Below are 26,764 nucleotides of genomic sequence, written 5' to 3' on the forward strand. Positions count from 1 at the left end.
TGACAGCAGATAATCATGGAATACAATGCTATCTATTGTATTCTGACCTCTTCCACTGGCAGTGCATCATTAATGTTCAAATACAATATTTATTTAATTTACTGACCACCTAACTGTCTCTAAAGCCAGTGCCAACCATGTTGTTTTCTGACTTCTTGACGTGATAATACAAATGTTAGGATTAAAGAGCAATCTCATTAAAATGTGGTATCTTGGATCCAATAATTAAGCACTGCATTATAAATGCTCCATGGATAGAAGATTGTCAGTCCCTCTTCCAGGTTATCAGGTCATTCTGTAAGTAAAACATCACTGATACATTCCTTATGCATCTTTTTACATCACTAAACTCCTTTCTTCTCTCTTGCTCTCTTTTACTCGCTCCCCACTGCAGGCAGCCACACACAGATTGTGATGAATGCAGGGTAGAGGACAGATTGCACTGAATAAAATAATATTCAGTCTGTAATGCTTGCTCAGAAAATTTAAAATTGTCAAAATGAATTCCAACTATCTGTCATAGTGAGACTCCAAATTATTGGTGCATTAATAACCAATTCCAAACATCCTAAATAAATAATTCTTAACTAGGTTTTTCTGCCACCGGCATTTACTCACAGAATTCAACATACATACATTAAATAATCTGTACTTGGAACATTAAACATTTACCACTTTAGATGTAATGTGCGCTAATTCTCATACATTTTCTGCACAACAGAGAACCAATCTCTAAAGCAGCCAGTGATGCATTTCTGCCCAGTCTCCAGGTCAGCTGGTGTGACAGATGTAACAGTGAGCCTTTCAAGGGAGCACGTACCATTTGGGAAATGAAGGTGGAGGAAGGGTCAGGCTGTATGTAAATGGAAACACAGCAGCTTGTTCACTCTTCTCATATTTATAATATGATCTTAGAAAAGCAACTATAGCAATGCACTGTTAGATGCATATAAATTATGCATTATTACGAGAGATTAGTGGTGGCTTTATCAATTGTTTACCACTTAGTTTTAACAACACAAATATAAATAAATTGGCATTTTCATTCATGGTGATATTATTCATCACATGCATCCTCTGAGCACCAAGAGAATAGATAATCTGAAACATACACCTCTTTCATTGACTGCCAGTTTCACATTATAGCAACCATGTTCGATTCTGGGAGGAAATAATAGTGATAGAAAAAAAAACTATTTAAAACTATATTCATACCAAGATGGAAGATAATGGGAATTGGCTATTAGTGCACCATTAATTTGGTTTCCTATTGTAGATAATTGGAATTAACTTTGAAGAAGGCAACTACCTTCTGAAGCATGGTTTAGTTAAACTGAACGGGTACAGATGATTATTCCTCCTAAAATAAAATAATTCGAAGCATGTTACTCCATACAATTAATCCTCTCTGTCTCTCTTCAAATCTTTCACTCTTATCTACCAATTATTCTCTCCAACGTTTATTTTCCTTTTGTTGTTTGCGTTCATAAGAACATGGGAAAACATGGAAAAATAAAATGACATGCAGCTTATGAAACATCTTCCTGCCACATATACACTCTATTTTGTAATTGAAATCTAGCAAATCCATTTAATCTCACAGAGAAAGTTTCTGCAACACTTATGATATCAAAGATGAAACAAAACTATCTGGCCTTCCATCCTACATTATTCATCCTTCTTTTGCATGTCAGGACTATGATCCCAGTATTACAGTAACTACCTTGTCCTACACAGCATTCAATCATCTTCTCCTAATCTTATCAGTATAAACTTCAAAGGCATTCCAAACCAGATATTTGTTCGGCTTATTTTAAAGGTGCTGTTCAACACCAAATTAACTGCTTAAACTAAATCTATTTTACATATTCACCACTTTCAGAGAACATTTTTTTCCAATCTCATCTTGTTTGGCATTTTCATTTCCAATTCCTCCAGTATTTATCTATTTGTCAGTTTTTCTGAGCTCTCAGACAGTCCTGATATGAACCTCTTGCTCTCCATTCATGTACAACAGTGCTTTGTTTACTATAATGTAATAAACCTAGCGTCTTTCTTACCATTTCTGAAGTGCAAGTGAAACACAGCCACCAACAGATAATGAATAATAGGAAACCGAGATAAAGAACTTGTGAAATAAGAGTTTTTCAAATTTGAATGTCAAATATGTTTTACATACTCATCTGAAAGATTTGAATAAGTCCCTCTTTACTTTTAAACACACTGCATTATGATTGTATTGTATGCCCAGATCTCATCAATTTGGTGCAGATTCATTTCAGTAAAGCAGGTTTGTCCAATACATTAGCCCCTAGCCACATGTGTCTAATTGGGAATCTAGATGTGGCTAAATTGCATTGTTGGGTATGTGAGCTCAATTCTCATATTCGCATGCCATATGCATGTGTACTTAAACCTTTTTGTGTGTTGGTTGATAAAATGGGTAAGATGAAAAGCAGTGTGTGGAAGTGTTTTTTGATTATTGTGTGTGCTTTACTTCCTTGGTTACTGCTTATTGGTTATCTAAATAAGTCCTTGGTTACTGCTTATTGGTTATCTAAATAAAGAGAAGATGATTCCACTTATGGGGAGACCAAAACCAGGGGCTATAAATACAAAATAGTCACCAATAAATCAAATAGGGAAGTCAGAAGAAACTTCTTTACCCAGAGAGTAGTGGGAATGTGGAACTTGCTAGCACGAGGAGTAGTTAAGGCGAATAGCATAGATGCATTTAAGGGGAAGCTAGATAAGTACATGAGGGAGAAAGGAATAGAAGGTTATGCTGATAGGCTTAGTTGAGGAAGGGCAGGAGGAGGCTCAAGTGGAGCATAAACGTCAGTATAGACCAGTTGGACCGAATGGTCTGTTTCCGTACTCTACGTTCTATGTAATTCTATGTTAAAATGGTGTGAAAACGCCGGATCTGGCACCTCTCATAAAAGAAAGATAAATAAAGAGAAGACCCTTCTTGGCTCTTCATCCAGAACGTGGTTGGAGCTGCTTGTTTTTAGCAGGGCTTGCTTTCTGCTCCTGGCCTGGAGCATTATTGGTCGAGCTGATCACGCTGCTGAAAAAGCAGCAATGGTGGAATTAGGGCCCAGGGAGTAGCAGAGTCATTTGGAGGTGACAGTTAGTGAAGGAGTGTCCAATCAGCGAGGTCTTCAGGTCCAGCACTGAGCACGAGTTACGTTGCTGGGGTTAGGTGGGTACCAGCAGATTTAAAGTTGAAAGGCCACATGCTGACAGGGACATCAGCCACCTTTGCAAACAGTATATTTGTAAGGCTGTAAGAAACTTTGTAAGAAATTTGTAAGAAACTGGCTGCTAACAACAAATGAACTGGAGAATATTTCATCTAGCCAACCTTACAGGAACCGTGGCTTCTGTTCTTCTCCTCTATTCCCCCCCCCCTGACCTTGGATGACTCATTCATTTGTATGGAAGTTAACCAATGAGGGAGAATTGTTAATTACCACACACAATCACTGCACAAAATTGAATGCATACATTATTTGTATTCAAATCGTTCCAGATTTCAATATATATATATATATACACACACACACACACAGTTTATAGTACGAAGTCCCTTTGAATCTGAAGCCTTGTAACTAATGAAAACACTCACTTAAATGATAACTGCAGAGATTTTGTAGCTATCAGGCTGCAGCTGTCATTATTAGACAATGGCCCTCAAACATGGGAGCACTGTAACTACAGCTCCTAATGAAGAGAAACCATCTGACAAAGAAGCCGTCGACACAAAAGAAAGGCAAAAACAAAGCTGTCGATGGGGAACTTTCAGTTTTACATGCCCGCATCAAGAACCTCCAACTAACTGACTGAACTATTTCATCATTACTGCCATAAAATGTTTTGTGGAAACTCACACAAAAGAGTTCTCAGTTTTATGAATAAAAGATCTTAAAAATGAGCAGTAATTTATAGACCAAATCATCACCAATTTAACTAAAACAAGTAGAAACACTGAAATTTTCAGTCTCACAGGATATCTTGATAAGAAGCACGACACGTACATTACATATTTAAATAATTGGTAATTCTCAAATTCTTTTAGCGCAAAGTTTAAGATACATTTTCAGTGCCCTGAAGTCAGACTTTGTACAATTAAATCAACACCAGAATTACACTCCAAAGACTTACACATCTAGCGTTTGCGTCTGTTTGTAGTAGATGGAACATGAACTCTCACTACTGATGGGTCTCAAGAATTTACAAAGACACCTCATCTTGATAACAGTGATCACTATGGAGCTGACCAGCACAGCTTTAAGCTTCTTGCTGCCACTTGTTTACATAATACTTTGACTAAAGTTCGCCTCAGCTTAACATTATTGAATGCAACATGACATCACCAGGCATTGGCTGCAGCACTAAGGGTGGCACTGGGGAGGTCTTTGACAAGCAAAGAAATGAGATTGCCCATTAAAATCAGTGCAACAAAAAGTGCATTGATACAAGTTTTCAAATACTGAGCAGCTCAAACCCGTCAGTGCCAAGACAGAAGCTGGACTTGAATCACAATTAAAGGGTTTTTAATACCATTACGCATTAAACATCACAGACATTTTAAGGAACATGCTAGCTCCAGACTACATCTTTTAAGCATTTTTAAAAAAAAATACAATGGGAATGTCAGCACAGAAGGCCATTCAGTTTGTACTTCCCTCAAAAAAATGATACTAATAAAATTGGTCACTTCAATCCACGATTGTTTGTGGGACACTGCTGTGTGCAATTGGTTGCCACATTTCACCTACAAAATATACAGTTGATTCACCTTACAGTATATTCTGTGAAGAACTTTGAGACGTCTAGAAGATGTGATAAGATGCTATATCGAATGCAAGAATTACTATATTACTTATTGTGCTTGCTCCCTCATGGACCTATCTACTCTTTCCCATTTTTCTGCTCTTTCTCCATTCTCATTGCTTTAGTACTATTTACCCCTAATACTATTTATTTTATTTTTACCACTATGTCAGCAGTGGAGTGATGAGTCACCCAAAATCCAAGATCACTTTCAAGTTCACTCTTGGCGAGTTCTATCAAATCTATACAGTATTTTATTTTCATTCTGTAGCATCTTACATTTATGTATATTGAAAATTTGCCATGTTTTGAACGTCTGAACAGAATTCAAGAACAGGTTTGTCATCCAATTGGTGATCCACTTCTGGTCTGCATCCTTTTTCTGTTGGTGGTACCTTTTGCATTTTATGAGTACCATACTTATCAGACATTCAGATTTTCCTCTCTTGTTTCTCGTGCCTACTGCCTCACTTCGCAAACGAACCAGCCAAAATCCGACTTTGCTTTGTTTGTTTCCAGGGCTTCAAGATAACAAACCAATAACATTTTTACATTGGAACACTTTACAATTGCAGGGTCAGTAGCAGGGGAGAGAGGGAGGAGGGAAAAGAACCACTGGCGTGGAACTCTTTACTTTCACAGACGAACACTATACACTGTGGAACTCCTTGCTTTCACAGGCTAACACCATACACTGTGGAACTCCTTAATTTCCTCTGCCTTTTCTCACACAAATCAACAATTGTTTAAAGCAATGCAGATACTACATAACTATATTTTCTCTCCCTGATACTCTCTTCAACTTTGGTGGTGTACTGCACTATGGACCATGAACTTCACCCAAGATTTCAATTGAGAAAAATTAATAAAACAAAATAAATACACTTGCATACATCATTTAGTTGTCAGCAGTGCTAACCTTTTAAAGAACAGAATGTGAACAACCATATTGAATGCCATAATTAACCATCTTCATGCTCAGTAGGGCAACCAATTTATTTGAAACAGAAAATTAAATAACTGTATCCAGTTTGTCAGCAAAGGACAACCCAGCAGCTTTTAATACTTGACTGATGGGTAACCGAATAATATTGCATTAAAATGAGAGAAAAACAAAATTCAGACACAAAATAAAAGGTTCTTTCAGTTTTTACCAGTGAGGGGGTTACAACTATTTACATCCATTAAATACCACAGAAGTCTGCTGTGTTGCATCATATGAGCAGTCTTTGCCATGAATACCAAAGATCAACAAGACATTTTTTTTTAAAAAAACTCATTGATTTCCAAATGCCTTCCCCAAATCTTGACCCTGTTTGTGGTTACTTTTTAGGGGATTTCATTTTATAGTTCCTGGTGTTTCAGGATATCATCTTCTAGGTTCATAAATTATAAAACAGATAAGTACAAAATTGCTTTACCAATAGCTCAGTTTTCCTGCCACAACTGGAGACATTATTTACACAAACATTGTTTCCAATGGACCAGTTGTAATATTTAAACATTTGTTCCTCATCAACAACCAATCTTCAACAATCTTCAAACCAAAGCAATTTTAACAAATTTAGCACAAGGCTATAAAATGAAGTCATTTTATTTTGAATAATATGAGGAATCACTGAAACCACAGTCGAATTTCATTTAGCTCGCAGTGCCTGAACATGCAGTTAAATCTACTTAAAAACAAATTGGAGGAACTTTTTTGTCAAAAGAGATGTGATTGTAAACAGAGTCAAATTTGTACGTAATTCACTCTGATTAAACGTCTCAGAAGTAAATAACCCAGATCACAAACAAATACTGGATTGACCAAAACAGATGCTTAAAATATTCAGGCAACACAGCCTCATAAAAAGTAACGTTTTCCACACCCCACCCCCCAAAAAAAAAATTCCCTTTTTTTCCAAAACCAGCAAGGTATCAGTTTAATATTGCAATTTGCAATAGTCCCGCAATAATCAATTTTGCTTGATTTCCGTCGGCATCTCCTCATTTCAGGTGCTGATCCTATCAACCTTCCCGTTTACTCCTAACTCATGAAGCCTGCGTGGAGAGTTTCGGTCAACCCTCAACACTGCTTTAAACCTTTTATCCAGTCCTTGACCGGACTGATAGCAGTCACAAAAACACATTGTGTTATATTAACCATAAATGGCACTTAAATATTCTGGGAACACAACCACTCAACAAAATAAAGTCAGACCACACAACTATTCATAGCTTATTTTACATTGTGGTTTGTTCCAAACAGAACCAACAGTGCATATATTTCTTAACAGTCAAGAATTACGTACCTATGTTCTGTAAGAAGATTCACACCCAAGGGATGATTAAGACAGTATGTAACATACAGGCTTTTCATTTGTAACATTAAATTGACAAAACATCCACCAACTTTCTGCTGTGTCTCGGGTAATCTGTTCAAGTAAAGAAACAAAGATACACCATAAATGGGATGCATTAGTCTTCTGTGCAATGGTTTTGATGGACTTACTGAACTCTTACATAATCAATTGACACTTAATGGATCTACACCTTCAAACTATATGCAAGTTTCTTTTGAATTTAACATTCCAAAGAAATCACATCAAATTATTGTGAATCTAAAGTGTTGTAGAGTCCTGTAGCTCAGTGGTTAGAGCACTCGCTTTGCAAGCGAGAGACCTGAGTTCAACTCCAGGCAGGGCAAAACCTTGGGCAAGTTTCCTTACTCCACACGTCTAATAATAATCCCTCCAAAACCAAAAACAATAATAAATTGGTCATTTTCAATCTACGACTGTTTGTGGGACATTGCTGTGCGCAATTGGCTTCCGCGTTCGCCCACAAATATACAGTCAATTCACTTTACAGTGTGTTCTGTGAAGCGCTTTGGGACGTCCTCCCGACGTGAAAAGCGCTATATCAAATGCAAGGATTATTATTATTATTATTTGTTTAAAAAAAACATACTTTTGTGTTAACTGGCATTGTAACTTTTTTTAAGCAGGTTGCTGCTTGGTGATGCGACTAATCAATAATTTGTTACTAAAAAAAAATCGACTGTCCAGCGCCTTGGGACATCCTCCCGATGTGAAAGACGTATTACAAATGTAATGCTTTATTGTATAAATTAACTTCTGTGTTTAACTTCATACTATTAATTTAATTTCTAGTTAATCTCATTCTGTAATGTCCTTCAATAAATTTCATTTATGTGAGAGGTGCTATGCAAATGAAGTTATATTAAACTTATTACAAATTACTGGTAAAATATGCCAATTTTCACTCAAAGTTTCAGAGTAAATTGGACCATTGGCACTCCTCCTCCATTCTACAATTGAGAGATGTGCATGCTTTACAGCAATCAATGAAAGCAAATAAGTTAATAATTTACTGAGAAAAAACATTCTAAAACTTGTAGCTAGAAAATAAAAATGAAAAATAATTTTAAAATAAAATTTTCTAGTAGGTTTGCAATTTTAATGCCACATCAGATCAAAACAAAACGGAATGCTCAGAAAGGCTTTAAAAGCCACAGCAGACCATCTTGGAGTGGATGGGAGGGAATGCACCAGAAAACCGTAGGCTGATCTGATTAGATTAGGAACCTACTTTTCCAACGTTGGTGATAGGAATTAAGACAGGTTTATAAAGTTTAACAATAAAACATTAGCTTCAGTACTAATCCCCAAGATCTTGCTGTTCGCCTCAAGGTGGAGCTCTGCTTATTCTGGAATACTAAGAACCCGCAGCAGTGAGTAAGTAAGCATTTTCTGTCAACCGCAGTACAAAGAATTAACCCAAAATAAAAACACTTCAACATGAGGCAGGTAAATAAACAGAATTCAGAAACATTCTTAGAGATACTAGTTTGAGTTCTTTTAATAGCTGGTTTCATTTTGTAATCATTTTTGGAGGGATCATAATTGAAAAGCTTCTCATTATATGCTGGAACCATACTGATCACCAGCATCAAGGTATTTTATAAGAGGCGTCTGGTGTATCTTGACAGCTATTGGAGAATATGTGATTTTAAGTTTCCAGCATTCAGTGGGCATACTTTATGGTAGGTAATAAAATAAGCACAAGGGAAAAGTGTATTGCTGATTCAATAAGCATGACTAGGTATGACAAATGAACTGCAAAACACCGCAAACTAAGAGATTCACTGACTAGTGCTGAGACCAATATGCATCCACATCAATCTGACACAGTTTGCTTGAATTGGCCTATAATTCTCATTTTAACAACTGCTATTACATTGAACAATTGTGCATGATATAGAGACAGACTTTTCTCTTAAGGATTCTGTTTCCAATCCATCTCAATTTATTGAGATGAAAACCTCTCTGGCTACAAATGTCTTTTGTGATGGATGTCTGTACAGCATCAATGGTGTGAGCATACGCTCAGTGTAAAATTGTTCATTTATGAAATGCTGTACACTATCCAGCGCCTTGGGACGTCCTCCCAACATGAAAGGCGCTATACAAATGTAATCTTGTTGTTGAAATATTATTCATTTATTAGTTGTTGTTTTATTACCAATTGACATGCTGTCTCTAATTTTTTTTAAAACACCCTCTCTAAAAGAATTTAAAAAATTGGTAAAGTTCCACAGAAATAAATACCTCGATCGTTTTCTCCCCAAATTCCCTTTCCAATACTCACTTGGCACATTCTTCTAGAGACTGAACAAGGATCTGCTGGAAAGAACAGATATCCTCCAGATTTCCCATCAGATATGCCATATCAGTGGAACCTAACCTGAAAACAATAAAACATAAGATATTACTTAATGATTTCTGTATTTGCAGTTGGACCCAGTTATAATACAGGGGTTTGAGGGGTTTGAGTCCATAAAATCAGACCCAGTGTTGGAGCTGCCACCGATACGCACTTCTGCATCACCAGGTAGCCGATGACATTGCTACTGAAGTTGCTGTGTTCAGCACCCAGGAAGCTGGCAACCATTCTCGCAAGAGTTTCCATTGGTTTCTCAGATGGCAAGAGGCCTGCACATATCTGCTATACACCAGAAGTGAACCGTACTTCTAGTCACCATACAACCACATTATAAACTGTCCAATTATATAGGTTGAACCCTGTTATACCCTGGGTCAGTTTATAACAGTTTATAACAGGGTCCAACTGCACAAATGTACCCATTTTATATAATTTACAATCCATGATTTAGATCCTATAATTTACTTTGAAAAATAATTCTACAAAGACTCAGGAAAAACTAATGAACATAAGCAGTCTAATACAAATACACAGAAGGTTAAAATTCAAATTTCAATTTGAGTAAAACAGAATAATCTGAACAGAAACTGACAAGTACAGCAACTCAGAGGATGTGCTGCTCACTAATGAACTGCCTCGCTATTAATCTCGAGCTGGTTCAACCTAAAGGATCCTCCCTAAAAGGTGCATTGTTGACCGTGAGATTCATGACAGGTCTACAAAACCTCCTCTCCCAATGGGCTAACCTGTTCTGTAGGTTTTCACATCACACTGAAAACCCTCCCACTAATTACAGTAATAGTTTCTCAAATATCAGGATAGCTATACTCCTGTAATATTAACCCTAAATTGAAATAAAAACCTACATTTTAAAATTTCAACTGTGCTCGCCTAGTTGTTGATTTTCTCCTTCTATTTTCAGTTTTACTTTAGCTTTAGTTGTTTTTTATCTCAATAAAAATACAATACAAATTTACATTTATATCGGTCTTTCATGTCAGGAGGGCGTCCTAAGGCACTCAACAGTCCTGGCTTGACACTCAAGCGAGGTGAATCTCCTATTCCAACCTCTTTAAATGTTCATTTATCTTTCTTCATCTGACTCCTAGTTATCACATATATTCTCACATTTAAAAGAGCAACCCTCCACCCTATCCCAAATAGTTTAAATTCAGTACAACCAAAACTTAAAATGTAATGCAGGCTTAATGTGATTAAGCATTCCTTACTTTTCACTAGCTTGCAGAGGACGCAGATAGGTTGACAGAAGTATCTGAAGTTCCTTAGCATATTCAGACTCTGTTTCTAAAATATTCTGTAGCACCTGTAGAACAAACAACATTGATATAAATAACTACTTGCATTCATAATAATATTTGATGTAGCTCCTGTCAGGAGGAGATCTCAAAGCAATTCATAGGATTTAGTTTAAAGTATAGTGACTGTATTTTGAAACATACACAATAGTCATTCTGTACACAGTAATATAATGTCCCAAAAATAGTCATGAAATGAATGACCAATTTTGTATTTGGAAGATTGTTGGCCAGGCCACCAGGAGAAACTCCCTTCTTGTTTCAAATAGTGCTATGGGATCTTTAACCTCCATCTCAACAGGCAGATACTGGGCATTTCCAGACCTCAAGATTACATACTGAGGTATGAACATGTTACAGTGTTCACTGTGAAGCTTTACTGAACACTGCACAAAATAAATCCCTGCAGTGCAGCTCTTCACACCTCTTCCATCATGCTTTACTGAAATCGCACTCACAACACTCGAGAATCACTCTTAACACATTATACTTATTAAAAACATCAGCTTGATAACTGGTAATGGTATAAAATTGATAAAACTTCTTTATTTCTTTAAGGTGTTACATTCATGGAGAGAAAACAAATTTGCTTAAGGTTTACCTTTACTGCCACAAAAAACAATTTGCATTTATATTGCACCTTTCATATCAGGAGGACGTCCCGAGGCACTATTTCCTATTCAAATGGAAGCAGACAGCAATCCTGAACTGGTTATTGGGATCCAACTTTATTCCCCTTCCTCTAGTTTGGGGAGAGAGGGGCTTGGACAAGAAGTGGGATTATTTCATTCAAAATATGGACCAACTATATGTTCACGACAAAACCTACCCTAATCTATATGACCTCGGGCTGCACATGCATCTTTTGGTTTTCTTAAAAAGGCAATTGCAGGAATGTTGCACCAGTGTTATGTGGCACAGGTGACTACACACATTTACTTATTTGGTGCAGTTCACTTTAAAAGATCAACCCAGTCATACCAATACAAACAGCCTTTCACAACTAAAGGCAGTTGAAATAGACTCTGGATTACTCAAAATAAAAAAAAATCAAGCTTCCTTTACCACAGACACACTACACATTATTTCAGCTAATGAATAGCTGTATTCACTTGAAAAATTAACAGACCATTTTTATTCAGTTCATTCACTGTTCAAATTCTATTTGAACCCTTATGTTTAAAAAATGTCTTCATTTTGTACGTCTAAAATACTGAAAGAAAACCAATACCAAGATATAATAAAGGAATCTTTGGCAGTTTACAACAGAGCTCATTTTGTAAATCGTAACATTTTTGGCGAGCAAATTAACTGAAAGTACTCTCCTATTCATAAAGAAGCAGAATCTGTATTCACCCAAACAATCAACTGTCTTAGTCTCTATCTAAATCCATTCCATACTTGTGCATACAACCCTGAAGCTACATTTCTGAGGAGGTTCCTAACCAAGAGGGTTTCTGTCAGTCAAGAATGCTGAACCAAAACACATTTAAAAAAGGACTGGTAAAACAACAATTAGCACTAACATTACCACTGTTAAGTCAAAAATCACACAAGTTACAGAAAAAGTTTTGATTCAATAAGGTTTAATGTTCTATATAGCTTATCAAGACCAGATCAGGCAGCATCCATGGAGAGAGGAAAATTAGTTAACATTTCAGGTCTATAACCTTTCGTCAGGTTCTGATGAAAGGTCATAGACCTGAACCGTTAACTAATTTTCCTCTCTTCATGGATGCTGTTTGACCTGCTGCATGTTTCCAGCGACTTCTGTGTTTATATCAGATTTCCAGCATCTGCAGTAGTTTGCCTTTTGTTCAACACAAAACCCTCCTTTTACCATTTTTTATTTAAAACAATATATATTTTGTTCCATAAAAAATATAGATTGTAAAAATGATCCTTGACTTCACATTGTAAGATATTGGGAAGTCAGGCATTTCATAGAAGACTTCGCTCTTTGCCCAAGACTCACAATAATCAGCTTTCTGTCTGAAATCACTGGAATGCAGTATGTATAAAAATACAAATTAACAATCACAACATGCAGCAAAAGATTTTTAAAAAATCATTTATAAAACTACCCCAGCAAACAAACTTTCCAATCAAGCAGATAAACTCAATTGTAAATAAGGTGAAAAGTGTTTGAAATTTTCTGGATCAAATAAAATCTGAGGAGCGAAAGTACTGATGTGCATTAAAGCACAAGAAAACAATATACAATAATAGGCATCTTACCTTCAGGAACACGTTAATATATGAATTGAATTTGGAAGGGAAGCAAGGTTCAATGAGATTTGGGTCTCTTACGTTATGTTGAAAATGTGCTAGGAGAGCAGAACATACTTTTATTTGAGAAGAGATCCAAGAAGTGACACAATCCAAGATTTTAAAATGCTGAGAGTCATAGATGAATCAAAGGTGTAGGCAGACAATTTGACTTGGATATTTAGCACAGAACTTGTTTTAAAATTAACAAACCTTAAGCAAGACCAGAGATTACAATAAACACCTAGTGCTCTCATGGAACAATGGGTGAAACAGAGTCCTACCAAAAGGAAGTGCTTCAATGCTTTGCTGAGATTTCTTTATTCAGAGTGCAATTAATGATTGGAACAGGTTGCCAGGAAGGGAAGTTACAGACAACAAAGATGGACTTAGGTAAACAGCAGCTTGATGCTTTGATAGTGGGATGCGTTTTCTGGGGATGTGACAAGATAGGCTGAAGGTTTCTCTTTTTCCAAAGCAATCCTGTAATCTTGTTCAGAAAGGAACTGAATATATAGTGCATTAGGAATAGGGGATGGAGTTTTTTTTGAGAATAGAGATGTGGGACATTCTACTTCTGCTAAATTACTTTTGGGAATCCAGGACTTTTTTCACAACGTAATTGATGTAGATTCTGGAAAGGTATTGGATTGGAGTGGAAGGAATGGATTTTTTTTTACATTTAATGCTACATCTGCTAAATATTTAGTGGTATCAAATCTTAAATACCTGCGCATAAAAGGGCCTTCTTTAGAATACTAAGATACTTTGGAAATTGTAAAAATAAGTAACTATCCTTAAATATTCAATGTAGTTGTTGGAACATTGAAACTTTTATATGATCCAATACAATAAACATGTAGCAAATATTGTAATCTTTACAATGTGATCAGACCCATTTCTGGAAAAACAATACTGGCCTAAATTAATATTAAATTTTAAAAATATCTTTATCTGAAAATTTATCTCCATGGAACGTCTGTAGTCTAGAACTATGATCTACGGAATGATACACAATTAGTAACGAACAAGACAGCTCCTGTTTATTATGATTCTAACACATCATGGCCATTTTGTAGCCAGAGGCAAAGCAGATTACAGATGTAGGCTCAGGTGTTTTAAGCAGGAATACAAATTTAACAACTCTTTGAAGCTTTTGGTGTAAAATCATATTGATTTAAAATGACATGTAATTTATCCTCCCCCTGAGATCTTTATAAATGTGTTTTCTGATATGAACAACGGATCTAAAATAAAATGTAATGGAACAGTTTCTCCTTTAACGTTTTGATTATTGTTATAAATAAGTTTCCACCATTCAGCATTGACACTGATTGTGATAGAAAGAGGATTCAGATTCATTAAAGGGAACCAGAAGGTTTGGCCTTGGGACAACCTTTAATGCAGCACGGAGGCAGAGTGAAGATTCTGATGCAGAGTGAACCAGAGCACTTGACTGTGAAGCATTGCCCCCTCCCCACCCAACAATAGTAATCAAACTCTTCTTTATTCTTATCCAAAAGATAATCCCAATTTAATAATACATCCATTAGTTTTACAGTAACTATTCTCTTATTGTTCTTTCATCACAAAAAGCCATATTGCGGAAATTTATATACAGTACTCTTGTTCCCATACATTTTCTTTATTACTCCCTTTTCTATCCTCCTTTGCATTTTCTCATTTTGTACCTTATATTTTGTGCTTCTCAGCAGGACTTGGCAAAATATACTGGGAATCTTCCCACTCAGCGCCCATTAACCATGCAAGTCAAAGCCTCATGAGTAGGGTGGTCCTTGTTGGATAAGCAGCAGGAAGCTTTCCAGAAAATGCTCACAATGGCAAGCTGCATTTTTAGCTGGTTAACTCCTGCAGTACCCCTAATGCAAACTCAGGAATCTCCAAGCCTTGGCTCTTGCCAACCAATGCCAAATACAGGGCTGCCCTGCGGAGTAGACAGGACTTGAGATCCATAAAATCCCAAACTGTGTATTGACATCATCGATCACATGTCCAGTAATGTCACCATGAGGAAAGCCAGCAGGTTTACTCGATGTGCAGGCGACGGCAGGATTTGAAGTCCACTTTAAAATTAGTAACAAGCCATTCAGAGTGGAACATCATCACTTCCGAATAGGTCACCCTCTTTTCAGCACATCAATGAGGACAATTTGGACAGTGTGACGTCGCAATTTACAATGCTCAAGTTGGAACATTTCAGGGTCCATATTTCAATCATATTTCAATATCGGAATCTTATAGTGAAGTGTGCAATAGTCGGGCTGCAGTATACTTTCCAGTTTTAGGCAAGTAGGGTGTGTCCCTCCAGGAAAAGAATGCACACCACATTTCAGACAAAGGTGTAAGCTTGACTAGGTTAGTAGCATTCTCCCCTCTGTGTCAGAAGGTGTTTAGCCCAACATCAGGACTTTGAAATCAGAGTCGAGGCTCTGAGTGCTGGAGGAGCACTGCATTGTTGGAGGTGCTATCTTTCAGATAACAGGTTAAACCAAGGTCCATCAGCCTCTTTGGTGGATGCTAATTCTCATGGCATTTCTCGAAATGAGAAAGGAATCTTCTCTCAATGTCATTGCATATAATCCCCCAAATGGAATTGGTCATTCACGTAATAATCGTTTGTGGAATTTTGCTGTGAGTAAATTGGCTGCCAGTTTTTCATACAAAATACTCAGTCACTACACTTTACAGAAAATCAAGCAAAGTGCATTGGGATGTCCTCAGATGTGAAAGGCACTGTATAAATTTAATTTGTTTTGTTATTGCGTTGACACTTCTCAACATGAAGCCACTATAGCATGTGCAAGGATTATTATGATTATTATTAAAAGGAAATTTCCCTACATAAATGGAACTCTTAGACTCGTTTGAATACTTTCAAGCACTGTGGTGGATTTGTATATGTATCTGACACCCGGTTGATCAGAAAAAGGCAAAAACATTGTTGAGTTTAAAATTAAATTCAATGCCACAAGGAAAGATTTAATATTCTCGAGGGATAAACTTCAGCGGCCAAATGGCCTTGGGTTATCCCAGCTCTTAAATTCCAGGTTTCCCTTCCAGCGGGAAAATACTTGGCCTCTGTTCAGATGCATGACAGAAGTCTTCCTGTATTAATCAAATACACCTCCTAAGGGGTTAACTACAAGCACTACTGAAAAAGTTAGATGCGATTTCTGCATATTGAAATGACCTACCTTACAGACAAAAAATAAGTACAATAAATGTAAAGCAATTTGAGAAAGGGGTAGGATGGACTATTCCTCCTATTTTATAATACAAAAGAGTGACTATTTTATTTATTGTTTAATCTAATACCCATATTTATTTAGCATATAAAAAATAAAACATCAAAAAAGTATTGAATCCAAGAGGATGACACTAGTTTGTAGCACAGCGTATTAATTTATTTATCATTCCCTAATATTTTTGGCCTTTAAAATATATATTTAATTATCACATTTCTTTTAATCAAAAAAGTACAACCTTTATTCCAAATTATCTTTTACCATCTACTTGTAAAGGCAACAACTCAGAACATTTGATTTCTTTACCATCTTGTATTCATTTCCACAATATATGTAAGGCATCCTAAATAAAAGTGACAAACTATTCACAGAATTCCCCCCAAAAAGCTTCCTGTTGAAGTCAAACTGAGTAAATTTACTTTATAATTTTGCAATTCTGTCTTGATTCAGGAAGCTGCAGAAGCCTTTGTTATCTTTACTCACATCTTTCAAATATTTGTGCTATAGTAATCACCTCATTTTGTTTCACCATCTTCCTCACACTCAGACTGCTGCAGGAACCCATGAGACATCATAAATCTCCATCAAAATTCCACCACAATAATCGCATGCTTCAACATATTTTCCAGTTATCCATGTAACTGACAGAGTCTTTATAATCCATGACACCAATAAATTTCACAAAACCCATTGCATCTGGTATCCTATGAAGGTCCTCATAGCATGTGAAACCTCAAACTATATCAGACAGCACTATTACAAAAACAATCCAGAATGCAGGCCTAAGGCAAAACTGCCACCCAAAAAAAGGGATTGAATGACCTACATAAGTAGCAAACCTCACTAGCTTGCAGACAGGCGGAGCTAACATGACACCACTCAGATCAATATAGCCATTCCAAATATATAACCCTCATTGAAAATAGTTAGCCACATACTATTTTTCCAAAACAAATTCAATGACAAATCTTTAATTTAAATTTGACCTGCTACTGAAACTATTGTTTTGTTTCGCCTTGCTTCCTACCTTTCCTCCTTCAAGGCCAGTCTCAAGACCTTTCTCTTCAACCGTGCCTTCAGCTCCCCTCTCGACTCTCTACCCCCTCCTCGCTCCCTCCCCTCACCCTGACCATTTCCCCCCTGCTCGGGTCCCGACCCAACTGTCCAGAGCCTTGGGACGTCCTCCCGACGTGAAAGGCGCTCTATAAATGAAATCTTGTTGTTGTTGCTCCACTTTGCTTATTCTGAATACTGTGCACTATTTTGCATCTGTATAGCACAAACTAAATGCAACAAACTTTAAAACATCAATGTTCCAATTTATTTATATATATTTTAAATATATATATATTATATTTAAAGATATTAGTGCACCACTATGCGGACTAGAGCTATACTTAGCTATTCACCCCTCTCCCGCTCCCAAGAGACATTGCAGACAAAATAATGTTCCATCAGCTCCCTTAATTCTAATGCAGAATATTCATTATACTTCCTGCAGTTTCCAGCTACATTGCAGGTGGAATAGCCATGACTTGAGGCCATACCAGTGCAATTTATTTGCTGGAAAGTAATGTTTGAGATAGATCAGTCGGGTCAACACCAACAATGGTTGAAATTCATGACTAATAAAGCACTTTTGACTCCATTACAGCCTAAATACAAAGTGGAAAGAAAAACAACAAATGAAAATTAAAAATATGCTAGAAATGCATAGGAGTCTGAAAGGGAAATAAACAACAAGTTGCATTTATATAGTGTCTTTCACGTCGGAAGATGATTCCAAGGCACTGGACGGTTGAGCACCCTAGCTGGTGGTTGGATTCAGGAAGGATGGGGGCCAAGAGGGATGAGGGTGGGGAGGGGAAGATGGCCACAGGTGTGGTCAAAGATAAAGAACTTGAGACGGTCCTTGCAGGAAGCAAGGAAAGGGGGTGAGGAAGAGGAACTTCAGGATGGAGCTCCAGTGAGTGGGGGCAGAAAGGCAGATGGTAATCAAACTTTCAGGTATGACTCATAAGAACTGGAATGATCAGGCTGGAGAGACTTTTTTTTAAAAATAGGGCTGAGCATGATACATAAGAACTGCCCAAGAAAACTGACATTAGTAAGAGGTCAATTACTCAACACTAACAGCACATGAATCATTGCCACAGTGTGAAATGTTGGAAATAGGGGTTACAGGGACTGAATTTAATATACAAAATACGATACTGCATTTGAAATGATTTGCCTGTAAGGCACTTAGAGAAACTGCAATGTTAATAGGTACCATATCAAATGCAAGGATTACTATTCCTGGAGAAGTAGACTTTAGGTCACTGGGGAGAGTGAGACACCAGATAATGACACTTGGGGAACAGGGGAGAAATTGCTAAAGTAGAATAAAGTGAAACTGGGTTTGATTTCATAATTATTTATTTTACTGCTCCTTTTCTGATCTTGGTTAGCTGTCATGTTCCACATGCACTTCAGCACTGGATGAAACGCCACCTGGTAGAACCAACATATCAACCCAAAATTCAGAGCATTGCCAATTTAATTTTCCTTGTACCAGATTACTAAGTGGCAGGCTCCTTCTTCATTCCTTTGTTCATGCTGGCTACAAATTAGGACAGCATCAGCAAGATTTACATGTAATAATTAGATCCTCTTTAGAAGGTGTCATTATACCTGACCAGCCAGTTATTTGGTAGTTATTTTATATTCTCATTGAAACAGCGCCTCAAGATAAAAGGAAGAGAAAAATGGTTTGTTGGAGGATAAGGCAATGAGTTCTCGACATGATGTTCAAGCAAGTTAAGGGAATGATCTCCTCCAGTCTTCAACTATGATGGATTATTTTATTTCTGAAAAAGGATTTTTTTTTCAGATCAGGACATACCTTACTTCAGTTATTTCAACATATTGAATGCCAAACACAAATTATTTTTGCAGTTATCCTTTATAGTCGTAGATCATACCCAAGGACATTTTAAAACCAAAACTTAATGAAGTTTACTAAGAAAGTTCAAAACTAATTTTTCAGACTGCCAAAGGACAGCAGTGAAATCTTCAACATTATAAATCCATATTATATCAAAGAGAAATATGCAGCTTGCCAAGCACACAAGAAAATGTTGTTAAAATGTCCAGGCTCATAATTAAATCTGCTTGAAATGGAAAGTGTTACTCACCACATTGTAGTAACTTTTGCTAATGGCAGGAGTATCAAATCCTTTTGGAGGACTTTTTAACGTACTAGATTTAGGTGATATTGCTTTCTCTGTGGAGGAAAATAATTGTTGAGGATTAATTTACAGTTCTTCAAAAGTATAATACAGACTTCAAACACAAAAGGCAAAAACACAATTTTAATAGATTGGTTCAGTTATTCACAGGCTTATCCCATTCAGAAGGTTGTGGATTTAACCCCTTCACTGATACTGGAGTTCAAACTCTGGGCTGAAACTCCAGTAGAGCACTTCACAGTGCTGTATGGTCAAGATACAATGCTTCTGTACAAATCATCAAATCGAAGTCCTGAGTGCTTATTCTATTGGATGAATTTTAAAGATCCCACAAGCTTGTTTCAAATGTGTCTGCTTTTATGCAGGCAAATGTATATCTGTCCCAATAATTCCCACAAACAGCAATGAGACTATTGACCAAATTAATTCTGTGTGGAGATGAGGAGGGTGGAGTTGGTAAATTTGGCTAAAAGTACTGGATAATTTCCTGTTCTCATAGTTCAATGTCCACCTCAACCATATCTGACCAATGCGTTTCACAAAAGATGGCACCTCTAACAATACAGCACTGCTGTCAACTGAGACAATAAGCCTTTGTATTTGCACATCCATTTAATACCTTACCATCTAAAATGAACGCAAACATGACACTTTAGTGACTAATTTTCATTTGACAAATGCAAGTTAGGTTGTTCGGAAAGAGAATTAATCCCATTGTTTGCCACAATATGAGACACACATGTGGCTACAGCTTCTGTAACCAGATCCTCCTTTACCTTAGCAGCAATGAATGTACCCCGAGGTTCAAGGGCAAATTGTGCAAATCTTGCCTCATCAAGTCTTGCTATCAGAAATACAGATCATCAAACTTGTTCATGTCTGTTTTACTGAAATTTAAACCAAGTTTAGAAACCTACAGGTCTGGAAAAGATCATCGTAGTCCATATATGTTGAAACATCAATCCAAAAATTAGTAAATTTACAGACATATTTAACTCAATATTTTGGTTTTGTTTAATCATACCGTTTTGCCACCGCCAATACATTAAAAAACAAGACAACTAAGTCATCCAGTTTAAGTATGGTGTTGCTCACCGAGTCAAAATCAATGACAACAACATTCAGAAATTTTGTAACTCTATACATCTTACTTGTGCCTCCTGACTCAGGTACCATTGATAACAAGCCAAGAAAGAACTGATTAAATAAAAGGGGAAAAATATCACTAAGCGCATTAAATCCCCCAAAATGGAATAGAAGTCAATGAGCCCTCGTGAGAAAATAATATTTTGGTTATGTGAAAGGAGAGAAAACACAGGAGAAAGAGGCTGATATATTTCATTGGAAGGCAACATGATCTCAATAAAATTAGAATTTCATATTAATGACCAATCATACCTGTTAAAAATAATTATTGCAAGGAAGAATTATCAATGAGGCAAGACTTCATGAAAATTTACACAACACAAAAACTGCATCCCTACTCTGGAAGTAGGATCAGAAACGGGCAGACTGAAACTCCACTGTTCATTTTCTGTGCCCTAATTTTACACTTTCTACAAGTGTCTGTTGTGCAATACAATAAAAGCTGCAATATACTATCCCATCGTTAATTTACTGCATATATCTGTGGCACTCCATTCTTTAATAGTTGAGCTCCAAACAAAGTGTGTGCACTGATTCATATAAAGCAATCATAATCAGGAACAACAGCTTTTCTTAACACTATTATAAATACATAAAACTGAATTACACCAGGAGAGCATCTCACATAAACAGCACATTTCTACTTTTATTTAAATCACTAAAAAAAAGCTGGAGTCACGCTTAGGAACATGGAAACCTCATTCCACCATTTTATTAGATCACAACAACAGATCATTTGGATTTCATAGTTGGTATGCATATGTAAGACTGTCTAATTTGAATGCTCCCAAGGATAGTGAAGGCTTTACATAGATACATAGACATAGAAACAGGAGTAGGCTATTTAGCCCCTCGAGCCTGTTCCAACATTTTATAAGATGTCTTATCTATACCTCAAGTCCAGTTACCCACCCTTGCCGCGTACCACTTAATACTCTGACCTCACAAATATTTATCTACCTCCATTTTGAAAATGTCAATGGATTCAGCATCCACAGCCTTTTTGGGGAAAGAGTTCCAGATTTCCACTAACCCTTGGATGAAAATCCACTACCTTTGGTTTACACATATGTCAGCCATTGGTTGACCAAATTTTTTAAAATCCCTGCCTTTTCTCCATTTCCCATTTGCTATCATTACCTCTATTTAACATCTTAGTGTTATCTAACATGCATTACATAAATCAAAGTTTCTTTCTAACTAAAAGCCATGCAAAACACATCACTGTAAATAGATAAAATTCATTCCACTTTAAATGAGTGTCCATTTCAAATGGATTAATGTGAACACAGAGATAGAATTCCATTCTACAATTCTCCTGGGAGTCATTTTGGATAAATGATGGCAATCCACTAAAAACCTTTTTTATTTAGCTCTTAAAATGTACTTTTTGTGTTACGTTCCGCCAGCAATCAATTGAACAAAATATTGACAAAGAGAAATTAAAAGGTTGCCTTAGAGTGAGATTGAAAGTGGGTTTGGGAGGTGCTTGAGAATGAACATATGGTTAACAGGCATTTTAACACTACTCTTGATCACAGAAACCATTTAAAGAAATCTAAATGGGTTCATCTAAATGGAACAAAATAAGATCAGAGAAGTAACTTTCAGACATATCCTGTTATAGTCTGCTAAAGAGATAAAATTCCATTTCTAGGAGCAATATCAACACAATGAAATAAATGTTGAGTTACGTTTCATTCCTGCGCTCAAAGTAACAGTTCACAACAGATTTTTTTGGAAAAACAAAATGATAAATCAACCCAACAGAATGTGCCTTGGGATTTACAGTGAAATTCCTACAAAGGAACCTCAGGTATCCAACGCCAATCAATCAACCGCAGTATGAATTTGGATGTGCATGTCAACGGAAAATATGCTGGATTTATTGTAGGAGTCCCACTTAAACTTCCAAGGGTCTTCCAGTGATGAAACCCTTTCCGTTTTCTCAACAATTGCATGTTTACTCCCAATATTTTTACTTAGGGTCATGTTCTCTTGAATAGCTAGTTCCACAATTAAGGGATAATTAATACAAGTAGAAGCATTCAAAATGTGAATGGTTTTGGTTAGAACAAGAAGTTTTAAATTGAGATTATTTCCAGAAGAAAAATCCAAAGTTTTTGTTTCACATATACATAGAGAGTTGTTAGAATGTGGAACAGCTTTTCATAAATAACTATTAAAGCTGGATACATAAAAGCTTTTCAAATGGAACTCAATAAATATTCGCGATAAAATAATATTGAAAGATGAGAAATGAATTATGGTTGCTCGCTCCATTGGGGGAGCTAACACCAGTTAGTATGATGGGCAGAAAGACATACTACCATGCTGTAAATGTCCTACAATTCATCCACAATAGGTAGTTCATGACACATAACACATCATGTTTCTCCCAGTATTACATGTGGTTGATGAAACTAGATCAGATTGTGGAGATAGTAATTTGTTTCATTAAGTGATTCATTACCCTTCCCAACCCTCCAGATGGGCACATTCTATGAGCTCATTTTCACGCAGTCTTTTGTTCACTCTTTTCCAGCCTCACCATCAACGTTTGTTTTTCTTTGACTTCTCTCTTTCTCATTGATGTATCCATCTTTGTTGCCCCTATTTTCTTTCTCTGTACCAAACTGGCATCTTTCCCATACCCTTCAATCAACATTTCCCTGTTCAAAGCTTTGCAGCAGTTGCTTCACCAATAAGGAAGGCTCAGCTGGCGGAACAGAACAGAGGCTTGATGCTCACACATATCGGAGAATTTCTTAACTGAAATCAGCACTATATTAATTTGTATATCACAATGCTTTTACATAATTGGGGTTCTTTCCCCTTCCGCCATCATGAATTACATTTTGTGGAAGAATTTTTCCTTCCTGAACATATCATGCCAAAAAATTAACTTTCAACTTGTGCTTCATACAATCCCATTCATTTCAGAACAGTTAAACATCAGATTTGCTATACGTCCTATAGACCACCCTATGCTGAGTTTTGCCCTTTTGTTTATTGTACACAACTGAGCACTTCGCAATTACTTTTGTACACATCCTGTTTCTCATTCTACTTTAATTTAACTTGAGAACTTACCATTTGATTTGATTTCTCTCACATAATTGCTGGGGAACCATCCAGTTTTGCCATTCAGCAACCCCTCCCACCAGCCCCCTTCCTCGACTCTGCAGACGTGAATAATATCTCCTTTTGCAAAGGATAATTCATCTTCGTTGTTCTGTTGGAAATTGAATCTTGCTTTAACCACCATTTGATAGTTGCTGTTGTCACTCATGTCCTGTAAATAAAAGAAAATTGTGCTTATTTAAATAAAAACAGAAAATACTGGAAACATACAGCAGGTTAATAGCATCTAAAAGGGAATGATAGGCTAAAGTTTAATGTATGAGCCTTCATCAGATCTGATTTATTTCACTGTTACTTGTCCATGACCAACACATCCTGAGTGCACTTCATAAAATTATTTCCCAGTCCTCTCTGCAGTACATTTTATAATTAGAAGTTGCTCACTGAGGGTTCTCAAACATTTGATAAGTAACCTATTTTGCTAGTTGTTAGGATGGTTGTCAACACACTGACTACAAAACATTTACTTTTTAAAAACCAATGAAAACCTTATTTTAAAATTAATATAATAATGGTATTGAAATCAATATTTGGGTGAAAGCTTTCTTTGGCAAAAATTATAGATTGTACACCCAGAAGAGCCTTTATTATCCACACAAAGAAACATCAGAGCCAAGTGAGTAAGAACCAGTAATGCAGTGTTTATGTTGTCTCTTGTAATACCAGAGATTCACTATTTACATCAAGAAAGATTTGTTTGTTGAACACATTAAGAGACCATGATACTGAAAAAAGGCAAAACACCACAACTTGATATTTTCCCAGTGCCTGAAAACGACAACAGCTATTCAACCAATGTGAGGTAGTATTTCAGTCCCAGGTATAAAGCAGAAAAACAACCTTGTATTGAGCTAAGGGCCTGTAAATCAAACAGCAGAGCCCTGCTCATTTTTTCTTCCACCTCTCCTCCTTTCCCACCTCTCCACCACTGTTTTGACTCCTTTCTCCACCTATTGGGGACGGTTCCATGACCCTTGCTCAGTGTCTCTTATCTATGAGGGAGACAGTAAGTGCTGGCAAGTTATTTAACTGATGTACATCACAGCCAAACACAACCCAGCCGTCACCCAAAATCCACACTACTGTTCCTGATTGCTAACTGATTCTAGTTAGCAATCAGGAACAGGAATCCTGACTGTTTTTTTCCTCCTTAGTCCAGGGCCTTTGATGCTCATTATAGTTCTTCAACTGCTGGCCAGCTGAAATCAGTGAAATCTGTACAACCCGTGATTTGAATTGCTGACTTTCCGGTTCATATGGCCTAACGCTGACTGTATTCAGGGAACAATAGTGTTTATGGCTTTGAAAAGACCCATGTGTAGCTCCCAGTTTAATGAACAGCAAGAGGAACGAGAGCTGATGAAAGAAAGCATTGCCTGATAGACACCAGTAAATTAAACTGTCTCTTCCCCAAGGAAAAGGAAAATAAATTGCTATCTTGTATCTTCCAACATTTGGGAGCCAGTTAAAGTGTCCATACAAGACCGAAAGACTGATTTTTCAGGAGGGGGAAGTATTGTCGGTAGACTAAATTTAAAGAAAAAATATCTAGAAATAAAATGGACAGAAACCCATTGCACACGACTTCCAGCATGGAGAGGGAAGCACTTAAAACTCATGTGTCACAGTGAATCATCTGAAACAAAGTGACAGGTCTGCTCTGCTAAAGAGCGGGTTGGTGAGGATGGGGTAAGAGGGAGAAATGGAGGAAGTTAAGGAGGCAATCATGTTCTCAAGGAGTTTCCAGTCATTTCAGTTTCTGAAACAGCCTGCTCCAAAGACACAGATCTACTATTGTAAATTGACAACAGGGTTGCCAGTGGGGTGGGGGGGTTGAGTGCCTGGGAGGAGGAGGAAGAAATGTGTTCACACTGAGGAAGATCCAGTTGTTAATAGATGGGCATTTCAAAACTTTGGATTTTGGTTTAAGAAAGTATGGCCCTAATTTTGACATTGATGTTTACAAAGGATTTGTAAATATTGAATTCAGTAGCGCGTCAGATATGTTTCAGGCAAACCCTCCGGAACTCCACTCAGACACTGACATACAGAAAGCCAGATTGTAACCAAAGGAAGCTCCTGGCGCCTGGCAGGGGCTCAGTGTCTGAGCTGAAGGGCTGCATGCCCAAGTTCCAGAGGGTCAGCCTGAGACACATCCGGGTCCCTTCACTATCTGCAATTACAAACCCTTTTGTGAATCTTGCAAATAAAACTCTATTATCATGTGACTGTGCAATCAGCTGGTAAAAAAACAATATGCTTATCAATTCACCAGGATTTGAAAAGTCCTTTTTTGAGGGGACTTTTGAAAAATAAAGACCTTCCATGGCACAATATGGATGGGTTTTCAATTTGAATACAGCATTTGTTAATAGCATTCAGAATTGGCTCTCTTTGTTATTGAACTTCTTCCAGTGCTCATTTATCTACAGTTTATACCCTAATCTTGAAAAATTTACTATTTACATGGTTCCCAAAGTGCATTCACTGTAAATGTCAGCAAGTTCAACACTCACTTCGCAAATAGCAACACATTCAACATTGTAATAAAAATGTTTCCATCACATCATTCATTCATAAACGTAGACATTGTAAATGTCAGGACTGACAGCATCGATCTGCAAAATGGGTTGCACTCCCCACCCACCCCCGCAACCATGTTGCTAATTTACAATAGTAGATCTGTGTCTTTGGAGGAGGCAGTTTGAGAAACTGAGATGACTGGAAACTCCTTGAGAACATGATTGCCTCCTTAACTCCCTCCATTAACCCCTCTTCCCCTCCCCCCCAACCCGCTCTTTAGCAGAGCAGACCTGTCACTGCTCAA

General features: G+C 37.0%; 1 protein-coding gene across 3 annotated transcripts in view; it reads right to left on the reverse strand.

The window, feature by feature from the left end:
* Nucleotides 1-26,764, reverse strand: part of LOC103177547 (rho guanine nucleotide exchange factor 7) — a 101,687-nt gene that overhangs the window by 33,420 nt on the left and 41,503 nt on the right. For all 3 annotated transcript variants that reach the window (XM_007891765.2, XM_042334142.1, XM_042334141.1), the window contains exons 5-9: nt 23,887-24,088; nt 19,594-19,682; nt 10,797-10,891; nt 9,493-9,588; nt 7,134-7,256 (exon numbers count right to left, since the gene is read on the reverse strand). In XM_007891765.2, coding sequence (XP_007889956.1) covers nt 7,134-7,256; nt 9,493-9,588; nt 10,797-10,891; nt 19,594-19,682; nt 23,887-24,088 — 605 coding nt within the window. The remainder of the gene's footprint in view (nt 1-7,133; nt 7,257-9,492; nt 9,589-10,796; nt 10,892-19,593; nt 19,683-23,886; nt 24,089-26,764) is intronic.

This window comes from Callorhinchus milii, unplaced genomic scaffold (assembly GCF_018977255.1).
Source record: "Callorhinchus milii isolate IMCB2004 unplaced genomic scaffold, IMCB_Cmil_1.0 Scaffold4, whole genome shotgun sequence".
Lineage (NCBI taxonomy): Eukaryota > Metazoa > Chordata > Chondrichthyes > Chimaeriformes > Callorhinchidae > Callorhinchus > Callorhinchus milii.